The sequence below is a fragment of the Haliaeetus albicilla genome, chromosome 9, assembly GCF_947461875.1.
Source record: "Haliaeetus albicilla chromosome 9, bHalAlb1.1, whole genome shotgun sequence".
Classification (NCBI taxonomy): domain Eukaryota; kingdom Metazoa; phylum Chordata; class Aves; order Accipitriformes; family Accipitridae; genus Haliaeetus; species Haliaeetus albicilla.
In genome coordinates, this window is record NC_091491.1 from 44,427,261 (window position 1) to 44,448,208 (window position 20,948).

Below are 20,948 nucleotides of genomic sequence, written 5' to 3' on the forward strand. Positions count from 1 at the left end.
TCATAGATTCTCAAAAAAACAAACTGCATTCATAAGAAAGTCAGTCATAAACATTGTGACAGTTTATTATGACTGAATTCCAGCTGAAGAAACAGGATGTTTTCTGCCCAGAAGAAAGACAAGCATCAGTACATACATGCACAAGTACCTGAGATGCTTACCAAAATCCTAGAAGAAATAAGAATTTTCAGCTGGATTTTTGGCCTAGCAATACTTCAAATACTTGTCTACTAACCAAGTACAACAAGAGAAATAAAAAACAAAAAAACAGCAAGCAAGTGGCAGTCCGTATCTTCCACTCCCCTTAGGAACATTTCCATTTCTCTTTGATTATGGCTTTTTTTTTTGTGAATTGCTAAATGAAAACACTTGCATGGGTATTTAATTAAGATGACAGAGCAGCTGACTGGTTTTGCGAGCTGGAATTCAAGGGAATGTCTATGTTGCAAAATGAAGTAAGTGGGGCCCAATTCCACTCGGAAGAGTAAGGCACTTACTTTTAGGCATACAGTTAGACACGTGCCTGAACTTAAACTCCTCCCCCTAGGTCAGTGATCCAACTAACACACGCAGAATTAAGACCCGCTCCCTGCTTTACTTTCAGTGAACATTGTATGTCCAATTGTACTGTAGTCTGTATTTTCTAGCTGTTTTGGCCCTAAGTTCACCCTCACTGAGAAGATGAATGATTCTGCCTAACAGTTGAATAGCTATGTTTTTACCTGTCCAACCACCATTCAGTTCTACCTGGCAGGAATTCTGGTTTGCTGACCTTTGTCAGAGTGTAATACTATTAGCTTCAAACCGATGCTTTGCCTCAGACAATAGCTGTCATAAGGTTTCAACTGAGAAATAAGGTGATTTATGTGAGGGGAGTCCCACAGTACCTTATACGTAGTTCTACTGTTTGTTTCATTTACTTTTTTATTCCAGCACATTCTTTGTATTTGAGCGCATAGTAGACTTTCTTTGTTTTAGGTCAGCAGCTTCCTCTGGCTGCAGTGAAGAAGATGTGGCAGGAAAAATGCTGCAGTTCCATCCTCCGGCAGAAGACTGAGGAAATCCTTTAGTTCCAGTTCCATTGCAACAACTGATAAAGCTTCTGCTCAGAGCAGGGGAGAAAAATCTTGTTTAGGTATTTTGGTTTTAGAACAAAGAAATAAAAAAACATTAACAATGTAATTACTAATTGAAGTCATCAAATTATATTGCAAGAGGAATGAAATTTAAGACACACCCATTTGGAAGCAAATACAACTATAGGAAATCTCAAAAGTAAACTGAAATTATGTCTTAGATTAAAACCATACCTCTATCTTGACTCATCAGGTCTACCTGTGGCACTAATGCTTATGGAATTCTGATCTACTACTTCACACATTTTGTATTGAATGCAGAGGAAGCCCTAAAAATCTATACCAGTACCCTAACTCAGCACTATCTGTAAAATGGGATGTTATGCAAGCAGCTTCTCAGACCAAGCTGTTTATGTTCTTAAGCGATTACAGCACAGTTACTATGTGAAAACAATGCTTCAAAAGAAAAACTGCTAGCACTAGAAACTAAAACTTTATGATAGAGCATGGCAACCTGTACTGCACAATGCTGTTGTTCTGCCCTCAGGCGTTAGTTACATTGGCACTTTTAAAAAAATATACATGCTTTATTAAATCATCTTATTCTGTCAAAACAAACACACTGGCCTCTCAGCTATACACAATATTATTGACTTTCTGCAAACATGTAACAATAGGACTACATCAGCTACCAGGATGGGTTTCTCTACTTCTAGTACTAACACACTGTGTTTTTTCAGTCTATGACCTAATCATCAATACACACTTAAACACCCACTGGGTTATCAATAGTAGCCTGTTGGCTGTCATTGCTTAGAACCATACAGTCACTTAGCCTAGAAAAAAAAAACTATTACTATCTATTAGTTCTATTTAGTAAGCTTTTTTAATGGTGTCTATTCTTGACCTATATAGAAACAAACAATATGATTCCAACCATTTAACTATTTTCAATACAAAATGAATGCCATGATTTTTATATGAGGCAACACACTGTACGGTGCAGAATCCTGTGCTAATGACTAGAAAGCCTGCTGAGCTGTATTAGTTTTAACTGTAGAAAAAGTTATCACATCAGTAGTCCTTAGCCTGAACAGTATGTAGAATGTCAGATGACGTGCAAAGGCTTCTGGAGTTGAGTTGCAATCAATTGATTTACCTTTCAGCGATGAAATAAGACCAGGGCAGTCATTTCCAGTAAGTCTGGTTCTCTTGCAAAGTTCAGGAAGCAGCTTGTTCCACCACACCACCTAATCCACAGAAACCCACAGCAAAAGTATAAACTAACAAGTACTGCAATTAACAATATGAAAGACCTGCTAAAAATACACCAAACTAAGGTCAGAGGTGTACAAATACAGGTAAGTTAAGATGAACTCATTAATTTTATATAATGCTTTGAAATGCAGTGGTTTTACACATGTTGTATTTTTCAATTTTCAGTAAGACCTTTTTCTACTTGAAAATTTTTACACAGGGCACCCTAGTGCCTCTATAGATAAAAGTTTGTGAGAGAAAAAAAAATCACATAATTAGCAAGACTAATGCAGTCAGAAAATTAAGGTTTTTCCCTCCAAACAGCTTCCATGCAAAGTGGTGAATAGCATTACTATAAGAACACTGCTCTGTCTCCTGACCTAATCTGTCTACTTCCAACAGCTATAGTAGTGAATTATGTTTTGTCTATAATTTTGTTGATAAGAATGGAGAACGGGGAAGGGATTTGTTTCCTTCTTTTTTAAACGTGGTAACTTTCCTTCCACCTGTGTTCAGATTCAGTACTGCAACCTCACATTCAACTCCATAACTAATGTGGTTAACAATCAATTAAACTATCTTCAGATCTGAATAAAAAGCACAAATCTCGTTTTGAACACAGTTCTAGTATGTCCATCTGGTAGAGGATCACCTTTGCTGACTCTGGCCAGCAAAACCATGTAAAATTATTTGAGTGGCTTTGCTGGGCAATGGAAGTAAACTCCTGTAGTCCTGGAACACTGGAATAAAATCAGTTCCAAAATTAAAACTGTACAGAGGCCTAAGGGGAAAATGGGACATAAAGAACGTAATCTTTCCATTAGTGCACTAGTACCATTCTGATGTTCTAAGGTCAGAAGATGTCACTAGAACACAGGAAGAACATATTTAAGTGTGATTTTATTTGAAGGACCATGTTCTCCTACCAGTTACCTTCTCACTAAAACTTCACATTACACAACACTGTCAAACAACTTAGAACACTGATTAGTGAGAAACTAGGTAGTTTTTCATTTACAGTGGAAAAAGAACATATTACTCTTCCTTTTCTGAGGCACTTTGCCATCTGAAAAGACTATGCTTTAAATTTACTAGAATTAATACAGGAAGTCACAGAAGAAATTGGGGAAAAAATATTCCCTTAAAATTAGTGGGAACTGAGTTATTGAATTTAAATGCCAAGCAAGAGGTTCAAAGCAAGCTAAGCAATTTATGTTGTCTGAAAGCTGGGCTACCTGACCCGTCCAGAGTCCGCCTGCACACAATAGCATTTTAGTAGAAAAAAAAACCAACCAAAAAGTACTAAACAACTTCAACATAAGTAGCTCACCCGATTGTCATCTTTCAGCTCATGCTGAGCGTATAATACAGCTGCATCGGGACACCTTTTGAGAAGCTGGTCAATGGCTTCCTCATACTTGCCTAGGCGGTTATTGCAGAGAACATGGATGGTGAGGCCGACATTGCCAGCCTCTGTCAGAGGCTCCAAGACAGGCAGAGCTGAAGCTATATTGATTGACTGACTACATAAAAGAGACTGAAGATAAGAAGAAAAAGTATTGTTTGGATTTAAGACAAACTTTGCAAAAAAATGCTAGCCATAACCTTAGAACAGAAGCCCTTACTTATTGGAATGATTTTGAAATAATACTTTCTTTAATAAATGTTACTGAAAACTGAGAAAGCAAGTTTAGAGTGGACTGCAAATGTAAATATCATTGTTACGACAGATCTCTTTCAGTACTTTTTTCTTCCATTATTTCAATGGGCCTTTTAGTTCAACTTGGTTAACCTGGGGGGGAAGGAAGAGGGTAGTCTGCTAGAGGAAGTTGTTCACACATACAAGAACATTTGAAGAATAGATCCAAGCTGTAAACAGTAAGATTTAAGGGTTTCGTACCTGTAGTTTTGAGATATCATCACCGTAATCTTTATCAGATGGAGATCCCACTGACATTATGGAAGTTACCCATGGGAAAATCAACCCAAAATGATTACATGAGTTTATCTATACAAGAAAGAATCAAGTTGCAATAAAAGGAATATTTCTGTTAGTGACAGTTCTATGTGAAACCCATCACAAGTGAAGAAAATTTTACTCTTAAATAGCCTAATTTAAAATAGCAGCTGCTCTTTCTTCTGGTTGATACAATATAGTAACAAATAAAGTGGAAACTTCTATTTAATTCTCTATTTCAGATTTCCCATTCAGAATCCTTTAAAATTAATCATTCACACATTTTTCTCATTTAGTCAGCTTTGTAAAATTGCAAACACTCCACCTGACAAACTCTCATTGTTTCATTTTAGCCCTTATTTCTATCCAGAGCTGAGATTCCTGTTGGAAGTATATTTGCAAATGTCCCCAAAGAGTAGGACTGCCCAGAACCAGCAATACCTATTTGGTAACTGCACACTACCTTATTTGCTTTCAGTCTTGTTTCTTTTAAGAGATAAACTGTCCAGAATTAAAATATTAAGGATAGTATTTGGATAGGTTTTGGAGGAACAATGCAGTCATAAAAATTCCTCTGAGTGGTATACTTACCAGATCCTCTGTTGTTTTCAGTGGCTTAGTCTCAGGAAGCTGCTGCTTTGATATTCTCCAAACATACTGAGAAGTAACCCTCAATAAAAGCTCCTGAAGTATTTCTTCCTGAGAGCACACTACAAGAAGAGCTTCCCAGAAATCCACCAAGAGCTGAGGAATAGCGTTTTCACTGTTACTACACAACAGCTAAGAACAAAAACATTAGAAGACAGCAAGTTAGCACAGACTATGGTACTTACTAGTGGCAGAAGTTAGAAGAGACAGGAGAAACAGTTTTTCACTTTTACTTGAAGCAGAATATTGGTTCCTTTTTTGTCTTGATGTATTTCTAATGGGTGTGATTCTACATGATGCTAGGCAAAGTAAAAAGTTCATAGAATGATTTTCTGGTAATCAATTCTAAACAATAGATTTGATTTCTTCTTCAAGATATACTCCACTGCCAGAGATGTCAGCACACTGACAGCAAGTATTTACAGACTGCTAATTTGGAGGATTTTTATATATGTCAATAGCCAGGCAGACATCTTTGAAAGAATCTAAAGGCCATGATAAGAGATGCTGTGTAGCTCAGTTAGGTATAATGGTAGGACCACAAGCAAGATGCTTTAAGGTCTGGTGTGTCAGCAAAAAGGACTTTTACTTGGTTTCCAACTGGCTTTAAACAACAACACTTATTCTAATTTGAGTTTCATGACTTGGTATTTCTGGTACAGGTCTTTCACAATAACAGACATAAGACTGCAACATACCTACATTGAAGAATATATGGTTTCAATCCAATGTTATTCATTGTAGAGAAAAGAAAAAAGGTTTGTCTATTCCCAATCTAAATAAAGAAAATTTCAGTGACACCAGAAAAACTATTCTATTTATCCTTCTTTTCATGAACTGCAGAGACCCACTCTTCTTTCAGGAATTTATACAGAATATCAGAACATTATATACCTTCATATTTAAGTCTGATTCTTTAGAATTACATTTCAACCCTAATGAGTTCTTCAGAAGGAGCTTATGGAAGTGATTTATCTACATTCTGTTAAATTTCAGTAGCCTTAGGAAGCCACTGAAAGATCCCTGAGATCAGGGTATTCTCCATTCAAATGACAGGGTTAAAACAAAGAACTTAATGGATTTTTTTTTTTTTGCTTGATTTAACCAGTATTTCTTTCCAGAAGGTCCAGTTTCTGACTCTGTAGTCATCTATCATGACTGGAATATATCCAACCCTCATCTTCCTCTTTCTCAAGAAATACTGAAATGTGAGTGAAGGAGCAAATGAGGCTGCTTTGCTTACCCATAACAACATCACTATGAGAAAAATAGAAGCAAAAAATGATCACATGCCAACCTTGAAAAACGTATCTGCTTCTTCCAGTTCAATTTTACTGTTCTCATGTAAAGCCACAGTGGCAGCCACCAGTAAACCAGGCTGCATCTCCTTCAGGTGAACAGCAAACTCAGTTGGTAGAACCATTCCTTCCTTACGCTGTCTCAAGAGTTTTGGTTGTCCAATGAAGCCACAGGCCAGTATTGTCTACAAATAAATCAGGTAAAGAATTCAACCCACATACGATTCAACTCAGCAAACTCAGTATTTCCTCATGCAGCGAAGTTTAGACTGATGAAATGACAAAGAGTCAAGGGAAAGAAATAAATTCTTTCTACAATTTATAGAATAGCTCTCCGGAGACTAAGCTCCAAATGGTGTGCTGGAGCAGTGACTCCTGAGCAGTAGGCCATTTGCCTGAACACTGAAAGTAATGTGCTTCTGAAATCTGGAGTTACTGTGCACATAACAAAGGTAGATTTCACTATGAAATCCAAGACATGCAATACACATGGCGTTTTGAAAAATCACTGGCTGAAATTTCAATAGACTACTTTGCTAAATTTCAGTAGACTACTTTGCTAAAGTATGATTTTTATTTTGAAAATACCCCTGAAGCAATGATCAAAATCTGCTGCACTATGTGTAACAGTAAGTTGTTTCTCGATATCTGAGTGCTTTTGAAGGTAAGCATGACAAGGTACTATTTCCACTGTAAAGACAGTGGGGAAATGATGCCTAAGCAGATTAAATGAATTACACAGGAAATATAAGGCAGACATAAGAGGAAAATTCAGATTCCACCCCACTATGCATACAAACTGTCTTTCCTTTCTTTATCTTTCTGAAAGTGTTATTTTTTCGACGTTGCAACAAAATGCTTTTTAAAGGTGAGGTGCAATAGAACATTTTTTTAATAGGTCAGATTAAAAAGGAAAAAAAAACCCAACCAAAACTCAACACCCAAACCCCAGCCACCTTATTCTTTAAATAACATCCATGCAGTTGAATGTGTATGTTTGCTCACAACATGGCAATTTCACTTGATCATGCTGCAAGTGGTTAGAAAGCAGGTGGTGCTGAATATCATCGTTGAAACAGCTCTCCACAGTTCCCACCTTGCAATTCAAAACCTGCAAACTTTGAAAGCTCTCCAGGACTTCTCCTACCAAAGCACGATATCCAACTTCGGAACAGCTATCAGTTTATTTTAAAAGTTTTTAGACCTCCAAAATCTCACTCTCAGAAAGAGTCTGCATCTCGAGCTCTGTCACCTTTGAATATTCAACAGTCCTGATTAACCTTAACAAGAAGTAATTTACAGACTGGTCTCAATCTAAAACCACATGTGAACATCTATGGCAGAGACTTTCACTAACATTTTTCCCCCACTGATGTGGAATTCTTACTTTGATAGCACTGAAGGAGGTTCTGATCTGATCTTAATGAAGGTTAAGTGCTTTGATTCTATGTAAGAAAGATGGGAAATTGTATACAGAAACTTCAGTTTGTGTGCACCATGGATATTCTGCTTCAACAGCAATTTTATAAGGGCTATTTGCATACAGATGGTGTTTTCATGGGCATATCACATCTTAATTACAGGTGGAGGTGTGTGAAAAAGCTACTATTGCAACCCTGCCATACTGCTGAAGAGCACTGGCTCTGCAGAGCTTGTTACACCCCAGTAAACAGCATTTAATTTATCAAAAATTAACAGCTTCAAAACTTTTGCTTATTTGGTAAGGCTTTGCCAAGATAAGACTACCCTAACCTGCAGGGTAAACAGTACAGTCCCAGTATATGCCAGCCCTTGATACTACTGTTATTGCGCACGTTCAGTGGAGCCTACACAGTATACCAGGAGAAAGAGGAGTAAAAGTTTCTTTTACTGTAAAATACAACTACAGGCCAAACCTACTCACTTGGGCTTTGCAAAGCATGAATAGCTCATGCTTTCAGCATACTTTACCTCCTTATAGGAGTCCATCTCAAGTTCATACATTGTCAGGTCTCCCATTTTCAGAGCCATGAAAGCCTTAGTAAGTGTCAAGACCACTGATGGCATAATCTTTTCTACTTTCTGAAGATACTTCACAGCTGTCACAGGACATACATTTCTCATGCAGGGGCTGCAGAGGATATGAGGCAGCTGCACAGGGTCAGCAAGATAGAATATCTGGAGAACTTTATTTGCTGATTCCTATTGAAATAAAAGCCAATTGACAGTTTAGACTTTTCCAGATATACAGTCTTCTATGGCATATGAAAGTATTGCAGTTTTGTTTTTGTTTTTTTTTTTTCATAAAACAGACAAGTACATCTTAGCTATCAAATCACAGTGCCTTTCCTGCCTCTTTCCTCCCTACAGGTAAAAGTAAAGGATCTCTAACTGGCAGTGATTCAACTCATATTCTGGGGTGCTAGAGAACATCCACCACCACAGTGAATTGGTTTTACCAACCTGTGCAATTTTGTAATGTTCAGAGAAACAGTTTGTTTTGTTACAGAAATGGGAGATGAAAGAAATTTGAGGCAGAGCTTTCCTAAAGAGCAAGTGTCTCTGTGTGCAAGTGAGAACCAGATCATAAGCAACATGCATCATGATAGCCAAAGTCACAATATGTTGCGTGAAAACAGCCCAAAGCATCACAGGTGCTGCTTGCTATTTTGTCAACAAAAAAGGGAAAATAAAAACCATGTGAAAAAGAATGACTGTAAAACTAAAGCAGCAGCTCAGCATTTTCAAATGGAATTTAATTAAAATCTGATACACACTTCCTAAAATCAAAACTAAATCAATAGATTAAGAAAAAAAACTTGTTTCTACCTTACTTAATTCTTCATTTAAGTCTTCATTAAGAGAGTGAGTTAAGTAAAATATAAATCCTCTCTCATATGTCTGCATTTCATCACCTTCTGAAACTAGCCTCTTTAAAACTTCAGTCATGGATAAACCTGACATTCTGTAGTATGGCAAAGCAAGGTGGTAATCCTTTGTGTCAAACCTGAAGGCAACAGAGGAAGGAAAAAAAGAACTAAGGGCAACACTTTTGCCATCACTGTTTGTAAGAACTAAAATAATACATCAAACAAAGTTGCAGACTCACCAGTACCTGCAAATACATAGCTCATATTCAACATAATGTATTCTCTGTACAATGACAATAAAAACAACCAAATACTGAAGAGATGACTAGATTAAGCTGTTTTCATAGAATGTAAACATTTATATTATATATGCAATACTAATGTAAAACAGCAAAGAATGATGGATTTTCATTTTAAGGTTACATTACTAGAAACAAAAGCTCACTTGTATCACTTTGGCATCTAAAACCATACCTGCTGTAGCAGTCTCCTAAGAAGGCACAACTTTCTCTGAATGCTCTTAGAAGTTCTTCTTTCTCATCTGATGTAAGGAAACAAGGGTCCATTATAGCTGCTCTGACCAGTAAGTGAGCCTCACTTAGAAGATGGATGCAACTCTCAGTTTTTACATTTTCGTAAGTTCTACTATAATCTACCTAGAACAGATACAGGATATTCTTAGGCTGCTGGCAAAAATTAAGAATATACAGCAACAGTTCTAATAAGGGTAGCAACCACTTGAAATAGGATTTTAGGCTATTCTTGAGAAATACATTACATTATATTCAGCAATGGCGTGTATCAAAGATTAAATAACAGCACTTATTTTTAGTCACCAAACAACAAAAGCAGGAGTTGAGCAATACCATTTCTCTGTAAAGCTGAATGGTTGAAACAGTGTTTATAATATATAAATTCCAACCAGGTTCTGACTCAGAATTTGTTCTGGATTTGATGCTGTCAGCCTTTCTGGAACTAGAGAAAAGAAAAACAGTTGAGTTGTCAGTGTCCAAATAAACACTATGCAGCCAAAAAAACCCCACTCACTTGATAATTCAAATGCATAAATAGGCATATTTGCAGGCTAGTAAATGCTTGAGAGTTAAGCTGTGAGTTTAAGTCATAATGGCTAATAACAAAACAGGGATAGGCATGTTCATACACCAGGAACATCATCAAATCTACTACATCTTCTCCCGGGCTTAACACCAGGTAGTATCAGATACTTACATTAAAGTTAAGTAATTCAAATTAGCTAAGATGTTTACTTACTTTCTGTAAGGACTTACTGCACGTTTGCCCCTGCAGCTCTATTAATGTTTTTGCCAAGACATGATGTAAAAAAATATTTGAATGCTTTTACTGTAACACATTGGCTAGGTCTGTAATGCCCTAAAGGTTAAAACACTGTAGGAAAACACAGACTCTTTTTGTTCTGGTTTTTGGGGTTTTGGTTTTAACTGTTCTGGGATATTTACATCTTCATTTTCAAATGATGGTGTTAAGTAGACTAGCATTCGTTCAACTTGCATTCTTTACAGAAGGCAAAAAGCATATCTTCCTCAAATGCCAACTATAATCTTTGAAACAACAAAATTGGCAGAAGAAACTGTACTTTATGCATAGAAAACTACAGTATTTTGCATTCGCCTTGATGGGCTTATCCTCATCTTCTCCTGAATAATGTCTGTTCTAGGCTTTAAGAAATACTGGTTCAAATAACTCTTCAATCAACTATATCTGTCCCACTTTTGTTAATGAACTTGAACTGACTTTAATAATGTGATATCTGAATAGCTGTTCTAGAATAGCTCTTTAGCTGTTTTGTGAAAAGACCTCAGAAAAGAATGGGAATAGCAGTTCTCACGGAAATAGCTAAAAAGTCACAAATGCCTCTAGCTACATATATGCTACAGAGCATCTTGGGCCAAAGTCCAATCCTTCTTTTGTCATGGATTACTATAGTGATGTTCACAACTTTCCTTGGAAAGAACCCTTAGCCAAATGTAAGACATTTTCATTTTGTGCTACAACACATTTTGTTAGCCTCTAGCTTCAGTACTCCTACATATTTTTGTTTCTCAAGATAAATACTTTTTCTTCTCAGCAGATACGTTCTTAGTAACATAATTTTAACACTACTTAAGAAAGTTAAGTTTTTTACAATCTTGAGTAACTTAATTTTGTTGACTTCAAGCATTTGTGACCCTACCCTCTTTTCTTCTATGTCAGTTAATACAGTAGAATTGGAAAAAAAAAAAAAAAAAGCTTGACTTCTGCTCTTATGCACCAACTAGGGAATTATTCCCAAACAGTTTTTCCACAGAGGAACCCCTCTTCAACTCCAACATCCACAAATTCAGCACTGTACACAGAGCTATAAATACCATCTCCCCAAAAGACACAAATCCTTACAGCATCCTTCTTGTAGGCTTTCTTCTTTCAGTAATATCTTCCATGTCTGCCTTAGTCAAAAGAATTATATGGTTTCTGAAATGACAGATAGCTCTTGGTCCTATAAAAAGCTGCATTCTTAATGTGCAGACATCCAGTGCAACAGGTGGACAAGCCTATAAAGGAAAGTGATTGTTTTGTAATTTCAGTTAGTATGTACTTTGAGTCTTTAAATTAAAAAAAAAGAAAAGAAAAAAAGGTAACCTTTGTCCAATGATCTGACACTAAAAATATTCACTGGCTTTCCTAACTTTGAGAGCTTCACTTAAGCAAGAATAAAAATATTCATAAAACTGTGACATAAATTATATAACAATGGGTAAAAAAAAATAATTTCATTCTTCAAAACAACTACACAGTTTTAGATATGTGTCTCAAAACAACTGAGCCTGAGGGAGATGCCTAACATGGAAAACTCAATCCCAAATAGTTTGAATTTGGCCAAGTTGCAGAGGATTGCCTGCCACGGTTATAGAAGTCTTGATTTCAGTTGTTTATAAAAAGCAATTATAGATAGAAGTATTTGCCTGCCTGTTGGTACATTACATACCCAGTATTACATCCCTGATTTGTTCAATATGCACCTTTCAGGTAAAACTTGCCCTATCATCTATACTAGACTAAAAATGGAAAAATTCAACCTCATTTGCCCAGAAATACTCTAAATTTACAGCTTTAAGAAGATAAAATACCATATTTACAAATTAGTATACAGAGTGAAGCAAGGCAACACAGCATCATATGTACACTCAACTTTTTGAAGAAACCTCAAACTTTCTTGTAAAGAGGCAGAGGGCTGCAGTGGTGACCAGGAGGCTTTAATCTGCCCCGGGCTAGTCAGAGCCAGGACCAGCACCAGCCAGCTCTGAAACTGATGTAAAAAAAACAGCAGGAAAAATAATAATAACCATCACCATCATCACACTTCAAGCTCCACACTGGGGCAGAGATACCCCAGAGGGACTGAAGCCCATGGAGGACCCGTACCAGGGCAGGGACACCCCTGCGTGAACATGGCCCATGGAGGACCATGGAGGACCCGTACCAGGGCAGGGACACCCCAGAGGGACTGCAGCCCATGGAGGACCCATGCCAGAGTGGGTCTGCTGCCTGTGGAAGGCAAGCTGCAGTACGGACACCCATGAGGGACTGCAGCCTGCAGACTACCATTGTGGGCACACCTCCCCAAACCTCCTGCTGAGGCAGGAGGCAGCCTGTTGCCTGACGAGGAATTGTGATGGACTGAATGTAACCCACAGTGAAAACACAGAAAGCTGAGACTGGAGAAGAGACAGGAGAGACTGTGTCACATGTTTGTATTCTTTATCTCAATACCTCTATGGAGAGCAGAGAATACGTGTTTGGCTCTTGAAAATTTTGTACTACTTCCACTGTCCTATGGTTTCTTTATGTCTGCTGTCTACATGCTCAAAAGAAATCCTTAAATGCTAACTTAAAATACCCTTCAGTCTATTTTTCCTGGTATTTTTATTAACGTATATCCCAAACTTTACAATTCAATAGATTTTTACTGGTAAGCAATTTAAGGAAGGGGAAAAGTCTAGACCATCAAGGATCAAAAGCTCTCCTAAAAAAACATGCATGAAGTATCTGGTAGCAGACTTCCTCAAGTGTCTACGTTCCTCTTACAATAATTGTTTTGTCAAGGACACCTGAGAGACACAAACATCATTAGCTGCAATAAGGGAAAACTCTGCACCCTTCATTTAGATTTATACAGGAAAGCATGGAATTTAGTTTAAAATGTAAGTGATTTTATAGCTTCTGATGTTTTTGAAAACATTCTACTAATGGTCTAGAATCTTAAACCACAGTAACAGATTGTTTCATTGAGACATTTGTAGACCATTAAAATATAACATGCCATAGACTGAAGTAAAATACTAATTTTGGATGTTATACTAATGGTTCAGCCAATAGAAACTAACAGGATTTCAGAAGGAAACATAAGGAGACTAAGTGCCACACTACCACCCCCATTCTTTTAGCAAGATTAACAAGAGGTGCACCTTCACGGTTGTATCTATATATGGATCCTCATCACGAGCTGCTGCTGCACTGCACCGCACTGTGAAACACTGCAGGTTCTCACTAGAGGGAAAGAAGAAACCACAATGATGATGGAAAAAACCAAAGACTTGCAAAAATCAAGTAGCCAAGAATACAGAGAATCAGATCTTTTTCCTTTGTAGAAATGGGCCTTGAAGCCTTAGCAGGAGGGCATGCTGCACTATCACATGAGCCTACCCAGAGAGTTCCAGGAGGCTATGAAGGACGTATCAGAGGGGGAGGAGAAAAAAAAAAAAAAAAACGGCAGCAGCATAGAGAAATGTAGTAATACTACCAGCAAAATCATAAATGTAGTACCTTGTAATGACGTGCAGGAACTGTGGAGTGAGAACTGCCTGCTCTGACTTCTCTGAATACTGGTAAGTAGAAATTAGTTCTACTAACTTCCCAACAGAGTAGAGATATCCAACATGAGGTAAAGAGAAAAAGCAAAAGAGACTCAGTAGTTCTGTCTTGTTCTCAATTTCCTCATGAGCTGTCACAGAACCTCCTAGATGTAACAATAAGAAAGGCATTTTATATACCTCATAAATCAAAACCTGGCAATTCCTATGCAAGCCTGATACCTAAAAGACACTATCAAACCTGCCCAGGTTGCAGACTGTTTTTGTTAGTAGCTTGTAAAGAGAAAAAGAATTATATTAAGATCAGTGTACAGGTTGGATCAGTGCACAGGTTGGATCAGTGCACAGGTCAAAAATTTATATGTCCTGTCATCTCATTTGGAGGTATTTTTAACAAAAGTGCAGATGTACCAGCGAGTGAAGAAATTCTACAGATATAACAGCATCTGAGAGTCCTGGCAGATTCATCACAACTAAGCATCCATGAATTGAATGATCAGCCCGATCTTAGACAACTACTTGTGAGCTGGGATGAACACTCATCCAGAGCTACAGCTGCAGTGCACCAAAATACAGGCCCTCACTTAAGGGAAAGAAAGGCTGGGAATGGCAGAATTTATTTATAAAGCCACTTTGGCACATAAAGGCTGTATTCAGATTCTACAGACCCTCTTGTCAAAGACTGTAAATCACAAGAGAACATAAGATAGCTGGACTTAAAATGGCAAGGAGCTTATTCTCGAGTCAGCTGCAACTTAAATGAGGCTTTGCTCCTTAGCAGACAGACAACCACAAACTGGGTGAGCAGTCAATAAAGCTGATTGATAACATACAACATTAAAATTTTCCATGGGTCTGTTGGGACTTGAGCTAGTGTGTATTAGTGAACCCCTAAAATTGGCATTCATCCCTTGCAGTTTTAATTAAAGCCGGGCAGAAAGGTAACCTGTATCTTAATGATTATTAAGGTTTACTACTCTGATTTCCACTGTTGACTAATGAGAGGCAGCCTAGTATCTTATAACACTGAGGATAATTTTATTAATGCAGTGTAAAGAGTAACTGTTTTGTGATGTAAAATTAATCAGTAGAGAACTGATAAAAGCTGATTTAATCTTCCTCTTCTGGTGTGGTGAATTGATATTTTAGTTCAAGGTTTATGCAGAACTTAGAGAAACTTAAAAGACTTTTTTGTCAATAGAAGCTCAGTTTAAATCATTGAAAAGGGAGGAAAGACCTCAATTTAAAAACAAATCACACAGAAACAGTGTACAAAACAGAATATACAAAGAAGCTCCTTCCTTTCCCAGGTCTCCTGTGACACAGGCCATAATGCATCCAAGCATATCCATACCTGTCTGGTATACAGGAAGCAGTTGAACAGAGTGCAACTTTGTCTCCTCACAAAACCCAAAAGGCGACTGGTCTGGTGTAAAACGCCTAGAGAAAAAAAATCCAAAACACCATGGAACCTTAGTGAGAAATTATTATGAGCTACTTTGGACAAGTAAACAGCACTAGTTGTAACAGGCATAACTGACGCTTTAATACTCAACAACAATGTGCACTTCTACTACTAATGTAATTTGCATGGCAATCAATGCCAAGAAACATGTGGCACAGCTACAGACAACTATTCTTGCAAACAAAATCCTCTTTCTTTGCTTGTCTACAAGACACGTGTCAAAGTTTGGGATCACTGGAAGACATGTTGCAATTGGTTTGAACCTCAATTTAATCTTTTATTTTCCTCTCTTTTTATTCAGCTGAGCTATATGTAACAGGGTGCCATCTCCACTCTTACTTTTCTTCCCTAGTATGTGTCATCCTTTTTCCTGCTTTGCTTTGGAATTTACTACTGGACTGTAACATCAATTCTTCCTCAGTTTTGGATAAAAGTTTAATGGCTTTGATCACTAACAAAATAAAAAGTATAGTTTCTTAGTGCTTAAGATACTTGCTAAACCCCCTTTGCTAGCTGGAGAAAAGGAGAATGCGGGTTTTTTTAGAGGTACTCAAATCAGTATCACTTCAGCTGGATCTGATGAAAGCTGCAGAATAAACATAAGGCAGTACCTTGATTATGGTCACACAGACAGGACTGCTGATCAGTCTCACCTGTAATCCTTTAAAATAGGCTTCTCTAAACAGTAACAAGATTTGATACAAGTCACTTCCGAATAAGGTGTGTATAACTTGGTTTTGCCAGTTCCGCATAAAAGTATAAAAACTGTGGGTGGTCAGAGACTGCAACAGGTTGCCCAGAGATGCTGTGGAGTCTCTATCTGTGGAGATACTCAAAACCTGACTAGACGGGGTCCTGGAAAACCTGTTCTAGCTGACCATGCTTGAGAAGAGAGGGGGTGGGGTATTAGACTACATGGTCTCACAAGGTCCCTTCCAACCTAAATGATTTTGTCATTCTGTATTCCTTGAGAAAGGACCATTCCTTCTGATATATCACAAGAGCTGCCATGCATGGTCTTCACAGCGTACAAGGATGTATGATGAAAGCAGATGTTAAACATCACTAGATCTGCAAACCCACCAAAGTTCTATTCTATTTCAATTGTAACAGCAAGTCACATTCCCCAGATAAAATGAAACTTAGGATTTGCAAGGCCAAAAGCTGTCCAACTGAGATGAGCAGGTTCATGGCGTGCTGAGTTAAGAACTGGCTGGACAGTAGAGCTCACAGGGTTGTACTGAATGGGGCTACATCTGGCTGGTGACTGGTCACCAGCAGTGTTCCTCTGGGTTCAATCCTAGGGCCAGTGCTGGTCAATATTTTGATCAATCATCTGCATGCAGGGGTTGAATGCACCATTAGCAACTTCACTGACAATACCAAACTGGGAGGTGCTGTTGACTCTCTTGAGGGACAAGAGGCTTTGCAGAGGGATCTAGATAGACTGGAGCATTGGGCAATCACCAACGGCATGAAATGGAACAAATCCAAGTGCCGGATTCTCCACCTAGGACGGAGTAATGCCAGGCACAAGTATAAACTGGGAGAGGAGTTGCTGGAGAGCAGCCCTGCAGAAAAGGACCTGGGGGTGCTGGTCAGCAGAAGGCTCAATAGGAGGCTCATCAGGACAGGTTCAGACTTGACATCAGGAAACTTTTCTTTACCAAGAGGGCGGTCAAACCCTGGAACAGGCTTCCTAGAGAGGTGGTCAACGCCCCAAGCCTGTCAGTGTTTAAGAGGCATTTGGACAATGCCCTTAATAATATGCTTTAACATTGGGTCAGCCCTGAAGTGGTCAGGCAGCTGGACTAGACGATCATTACAGGTCCTTTCCAATTGCAACAAAATAGAAATATTCTGTTCTATTAAAAAATGGGCTTTCTTTGGTATCACATAGTTTCCTCAGTGCAAAAAAAACCACCCCAAAAAACCCTTATAAAAACCCCAGAAGTCAAAATATCAAGGTGGATTTTTGTTTCAACAAGACGTGAGCCACAGCTCATTATGTGTAGTAAATTAACCCATAAAGGGGAAAATGCATTTGTAATACCTGAAAAGCAGATACCGCACTTGGAAGCGCTTTGTGTCTTCTGTAGGTAACTCTGTGGATTCCAGTGTTATGGGTATCTCACATAGCTCACTTTCTTCCCCAAGCAGTTCCACTGGCTTCTGACATATGATGAACTCATCTAATTCAAGCTGCAAAGTATGTGTTGAAGGGCCTTCATCTTTTTTTACACCTTAACAATGAAAATGCCATATTAATTGTTCAAACCATTCCATTTAGCAGTAAGAAAATTATATGACTGATTATCAATTAAATACTCCAATTACAGCTACTTAGCTAGCATTGGCTTCCTCAAACCATGAGATTTTGAAAACAGCTATGCTAGAAGATGAGAACAATCCTTCATTTAAGCCTCAACAGTCTGAATACCTAAGAGTCAAGACTTCTGAAAGAACAGGTAAACTGTTCATTATAAGGCCAGTCCAAGGCAACCTGTGCTGCAAATGGCTGGCTGTCAAAAAATATTGTCATTTGGCTGGAGAGGTTTTAAGAAGGAAAAGGCAGCTATGATAGAATGTTGTGTTATCTTAAAACTCACTTAAGTTCTGGAAAGCAAATCCTAACAGCACTCAGAAAGTAATTTGAACTTTTCTATTTAGTTTTTAGTAATAAAAACAACTGGGGGCAGGATGCCATTATCTGAGCTAAGATCCATCTTCACTCAGTGACGAACATTCCAGTTTATATTCTTCCTACCTGACTAGTCTTATATACCTTTCAATTTTTTCTAGGTGGAGTTTCCATTTCTGAAAGACCATCCTTTTCTGTTTTAAGTTTCTTCAAACACAAATGAAGCATTTTCCTAAGGTTTGTTGGTGTTCATCTGACACTTTTGGAAAGGTGGGAATTGATTACATATGGATCAACTTCTTGCAATACACAGGAACGAAACCTACTAAGTACATCTATTTCTGGGATTTCTAGGATTCTAAGGCAAGCCCCTGAATAAAGGGGGGACTGAAGGACTGAAAAAGGAGAACTTGCTGACACCTTGTTTAGGCAGGTTCTGAGCCAACTAAGAGTTACAAAAGAGCATACACATTGTCACAGAAGCATTCTTAAACGTGTAAGCCAATATGCATGGTCCATTTCAAGGTTCATGAGATGCTTCTTCCATTTGGCCTCCCACTTGTCCCTTAGAAGAGACACAGTTATTTGGGCAGTGAGACTGATAGAATAGTATTTCTGAACACAGCACACTGAACTACTACCACTTCGATTTGGCCCATGCTGGCACCCCAAAACAAGGACCTGATTCTATGTCTTTAGAGGCTGCACTATCCTGAAAGTGTCTGCAGAACATGGCATTATTTGTTTTAAGTGTGACCTCCAACTGCAGGTGGTACAACTTTTCATGCACTCGAATATTCAGCTGACAGTCCTAACATGATTGGGAAATATTTACTGAAGGGCAATGACCTTGTTTAAGCCTAATTCAAGAATAACAGGAATCAGTCAGCAGATTCTTGGAAATAAAAAAAAAAATTCTGTACTTACCCCCATCCACAGGCTTTTCTAGTGTACTAACTCTATGTGCACATTGCTCTGTCCTGTCTGCACTTTGCTGGACCACTTCCAGTTTCAGGATCAGAACATCCAGCTCTGTTGTTATTGCTATATGTCTGGCACAAAATGCAACTTCAGCAGGAATGAGGTTATCAATGTGTAAAATTAAGGAGCGTTCAAAGTCTAACACAGTCAAATTCTGGTTTATGACCAGATATTTCAAGCAGAACATGACTAGTTTATTTTTGCAGCCCACAAGAAGATCTCCATTTACAGGACAACATGAAATGCACAGTGGAGGATCCGAAAGTGGCATTTCCACAATTGACATCTGTTCTTTTAAGGTTTCACTGTATGACTCTTCCATCTTGTGACCAACCATACGAACACAAACACGAGAACTCCCTGCAGACATGCATCTCCAGTTCATATACGCTCTTAGGAAAGTTGCTTTGCTTTTTTCTTCAATTGTCACCAGATAGTCTCCTTAAAAGAAAGCAGTGGTCCTGATATATCATTAAAGAATAGAGACAGTTTTTGAGCTCTTTACCTGCTGTAGTAAATTACAAAGATCATCTTCAATTCTCGACTCCTACAAAAAATTCCCCCAAACGGTTTTCAGCAATTTTTCTCTAATGAAATCCAAAGCTCATGTTCCTTTGCTGCGTGGAACACACTTCCCATACCATTAAAACAAACGACTTCCTCCTAAGCGAATCCGCTTTATGAGCTGCAATTGCAGACAAGGTGTTCCCCCCCCCCCCCGAGAATATCCATTAACGAGAAAATGTTTTGTTCCCTGAAGACCAGGGAAAGACTCAGGAAGACCAGTGGGATCGGCTGGGGAGACCACCCGCCCCGTGCTCCGAAGCCAAAAAAAGCCCAAACAACAAAGGCAGGAGCACAGGCTGTAGCGGGGCGGAGGAAGGCGGCAGAAGCAGCAACGCGCCGGCCACGCACTCCCCACCGGCCCCAGCGCTTCCAGCCGCCCGCGCAGCTCTCGGACCAGGCCGTGCCTCACGGCCCGCCGCCGCTCCCCGACCCGGCCCGCGGCCGCCAGCCCGCTCCGGCGAGGAGCGCCCGGGCCCGCCCTCAGCGCCAGGCAGCCGCGGGCAGGGAGCGCCAGGCCCGCCCGGCGGAGCCCGGCCGCCTCCGCTGGCCCAGCGCCCTCCCCGGCCCGGCCCGGCGTCCTGTCGCCCACCCCGCCCCAGCGCAGAGCCGTGGGGGCCCGCAGGCCTCTCCCCGCACGCGAGCCGGCGCTCCCGGGCCCAGCAGCGGACGAGACTGACCTGCCTGGCTGTGCGCCATGCGCAGCACGGGACCCAGCGTGGCGAAGGAGCCCAGGGGCTCGCAGCGGCCCCGGTCGCGCACCGCGAACACCTCGACCCCGCAGCTGGCCGCCGCGCTGGCCACGAACAGCACATCGCGGCCGCAGCAGAAGTGCGCCGGCTCTTGCTTGCAGGGCACCACCCGCTGCGACCCGAAGGGGTGCAAGTTGTAAAGCTGCACCATGGTCCCCGAAGACCTCCGCCACGGCCGCGCAGACAGACCGCCGGCCTCCGGGTGCCGCGCTCCCCCACCGCCACTTCCGCGGGGCGGCTCGGGGCCGGCGCCGCCGCCGCCGCCCGCAGCAGCAGGAGCAGCGCCAGCAGCAGCAACGACGGCGGCGGCGCGCTAGGCTGCGGCCTCCCGGAGGCAAAAAGGAAGGCGTTTTGGGTTCGAAATGCAGCGAGTTTTTCTTCAGAACTCCGTCAACTGCACGCTCCACAGCTACTGGTCACAAGCACTTCTGAAAATAATTCGCTTCTGGCTATCGTTAGCACACGTAGCCCTTTCTCCAGGTTTGGTAAAACGCGTGGGGAAGGAAAAAACCAAAACCAAACCTGCAAAAAAAAAAAACCAAAAACAAACACTAAAGCTTTTTCTCCTTTA

The 20,948-nt window shown here is 39.9% G+C and overlaps 1 protein-coding gene across 3 annotated transcripts; it reads right to left on the minus strand.

Annotated features, from left to right (window-relative positions):
* Positions 1 to 42: 42 nt before the first annotated feature.
* Positions 43 to 20,650, minus strand: HPS3 (HPS3 biogenesis of lysosomal organelles complex 2 subunit 1). 3 transcript variants are annotated; one of them, XM_069793006.1, is made up of 17 exons: positions 20,306 to 20,647; positions 19,008 to 19,502; positions 17,493 to 17,682; positions 15,329 to 15,414; positions 13,928 to 14,120; positions 13,570 to 13,651; positions 11,501 to 11,655; positions 9,952 to 10,060; positions 9,560 to 9,741; positions 9,045 to 9,222; positions 8,187 to 8,417; positions 6,236 to 6,421; positions 4,882 to 5,070; positions 4,234 to 4,341; positions 3,664 to 3,870; positions 2,236 to 2,326; positions 43 to 1,102 (listed from the first exon to the last, which is right to left on the minus strand). In XM_069793006.1, exons 1-17 carry the CDS (start codon positions 20,526 to 20,528, stop codon positions 975 to 977), a joined length of 3,033 nt encoding a protein of 1,010 aa, XP_069649107.1. In that variant the 5' UTR covers positions 20,529 to 20,647; the 3' UTR covers positions 43 to 974. The 3 variants fall into 3 exon arrangements, with proteins under 3 accessions (XP_069649107.1, XP_069649106.1, XP_069649108.1); XM_069793005.1 differs by lacking the exon at positions 43 to 1,102 and having other exon boundaries at positions 1,663 to 2,326; positions 20,306 to 20,650; XM_069793007.1 differs by lacking the exon at positions 43 to 1,102 and having other exon boundaries at positions 1,664 to 2,326; positions 19,008 to 19,522; positions 20,306 to 20,443.
* Positions 20,651 to 20,948: the final 298 nt, after the last annotated feature.

Bases quoted from the DNA above. Each gene is read 5' to 3' on its own strand.
- HPS3 (XM_069793005.1), bottom strand. From the start codon at position 20,528: ATGGTGCAGCTTTACAACTTGCACCCCTTCGGGTCGCAGCGGGTGGTG. The intron at 17,683-19,007 runs GTAAGTACAGAA...TTCATTGTTAAG, and splicing joins AGAAAAGCCTGTGGATGGGG to GTGTAAAAAAAGATGAAGGC. The intron at 11,656-13,569 runs GTGCACCTCTTG...TTTCCTTTATAG, and splicing joins ATATAGATACAACCGTGAAG to GCTTGTCCACCTGTTGCACT.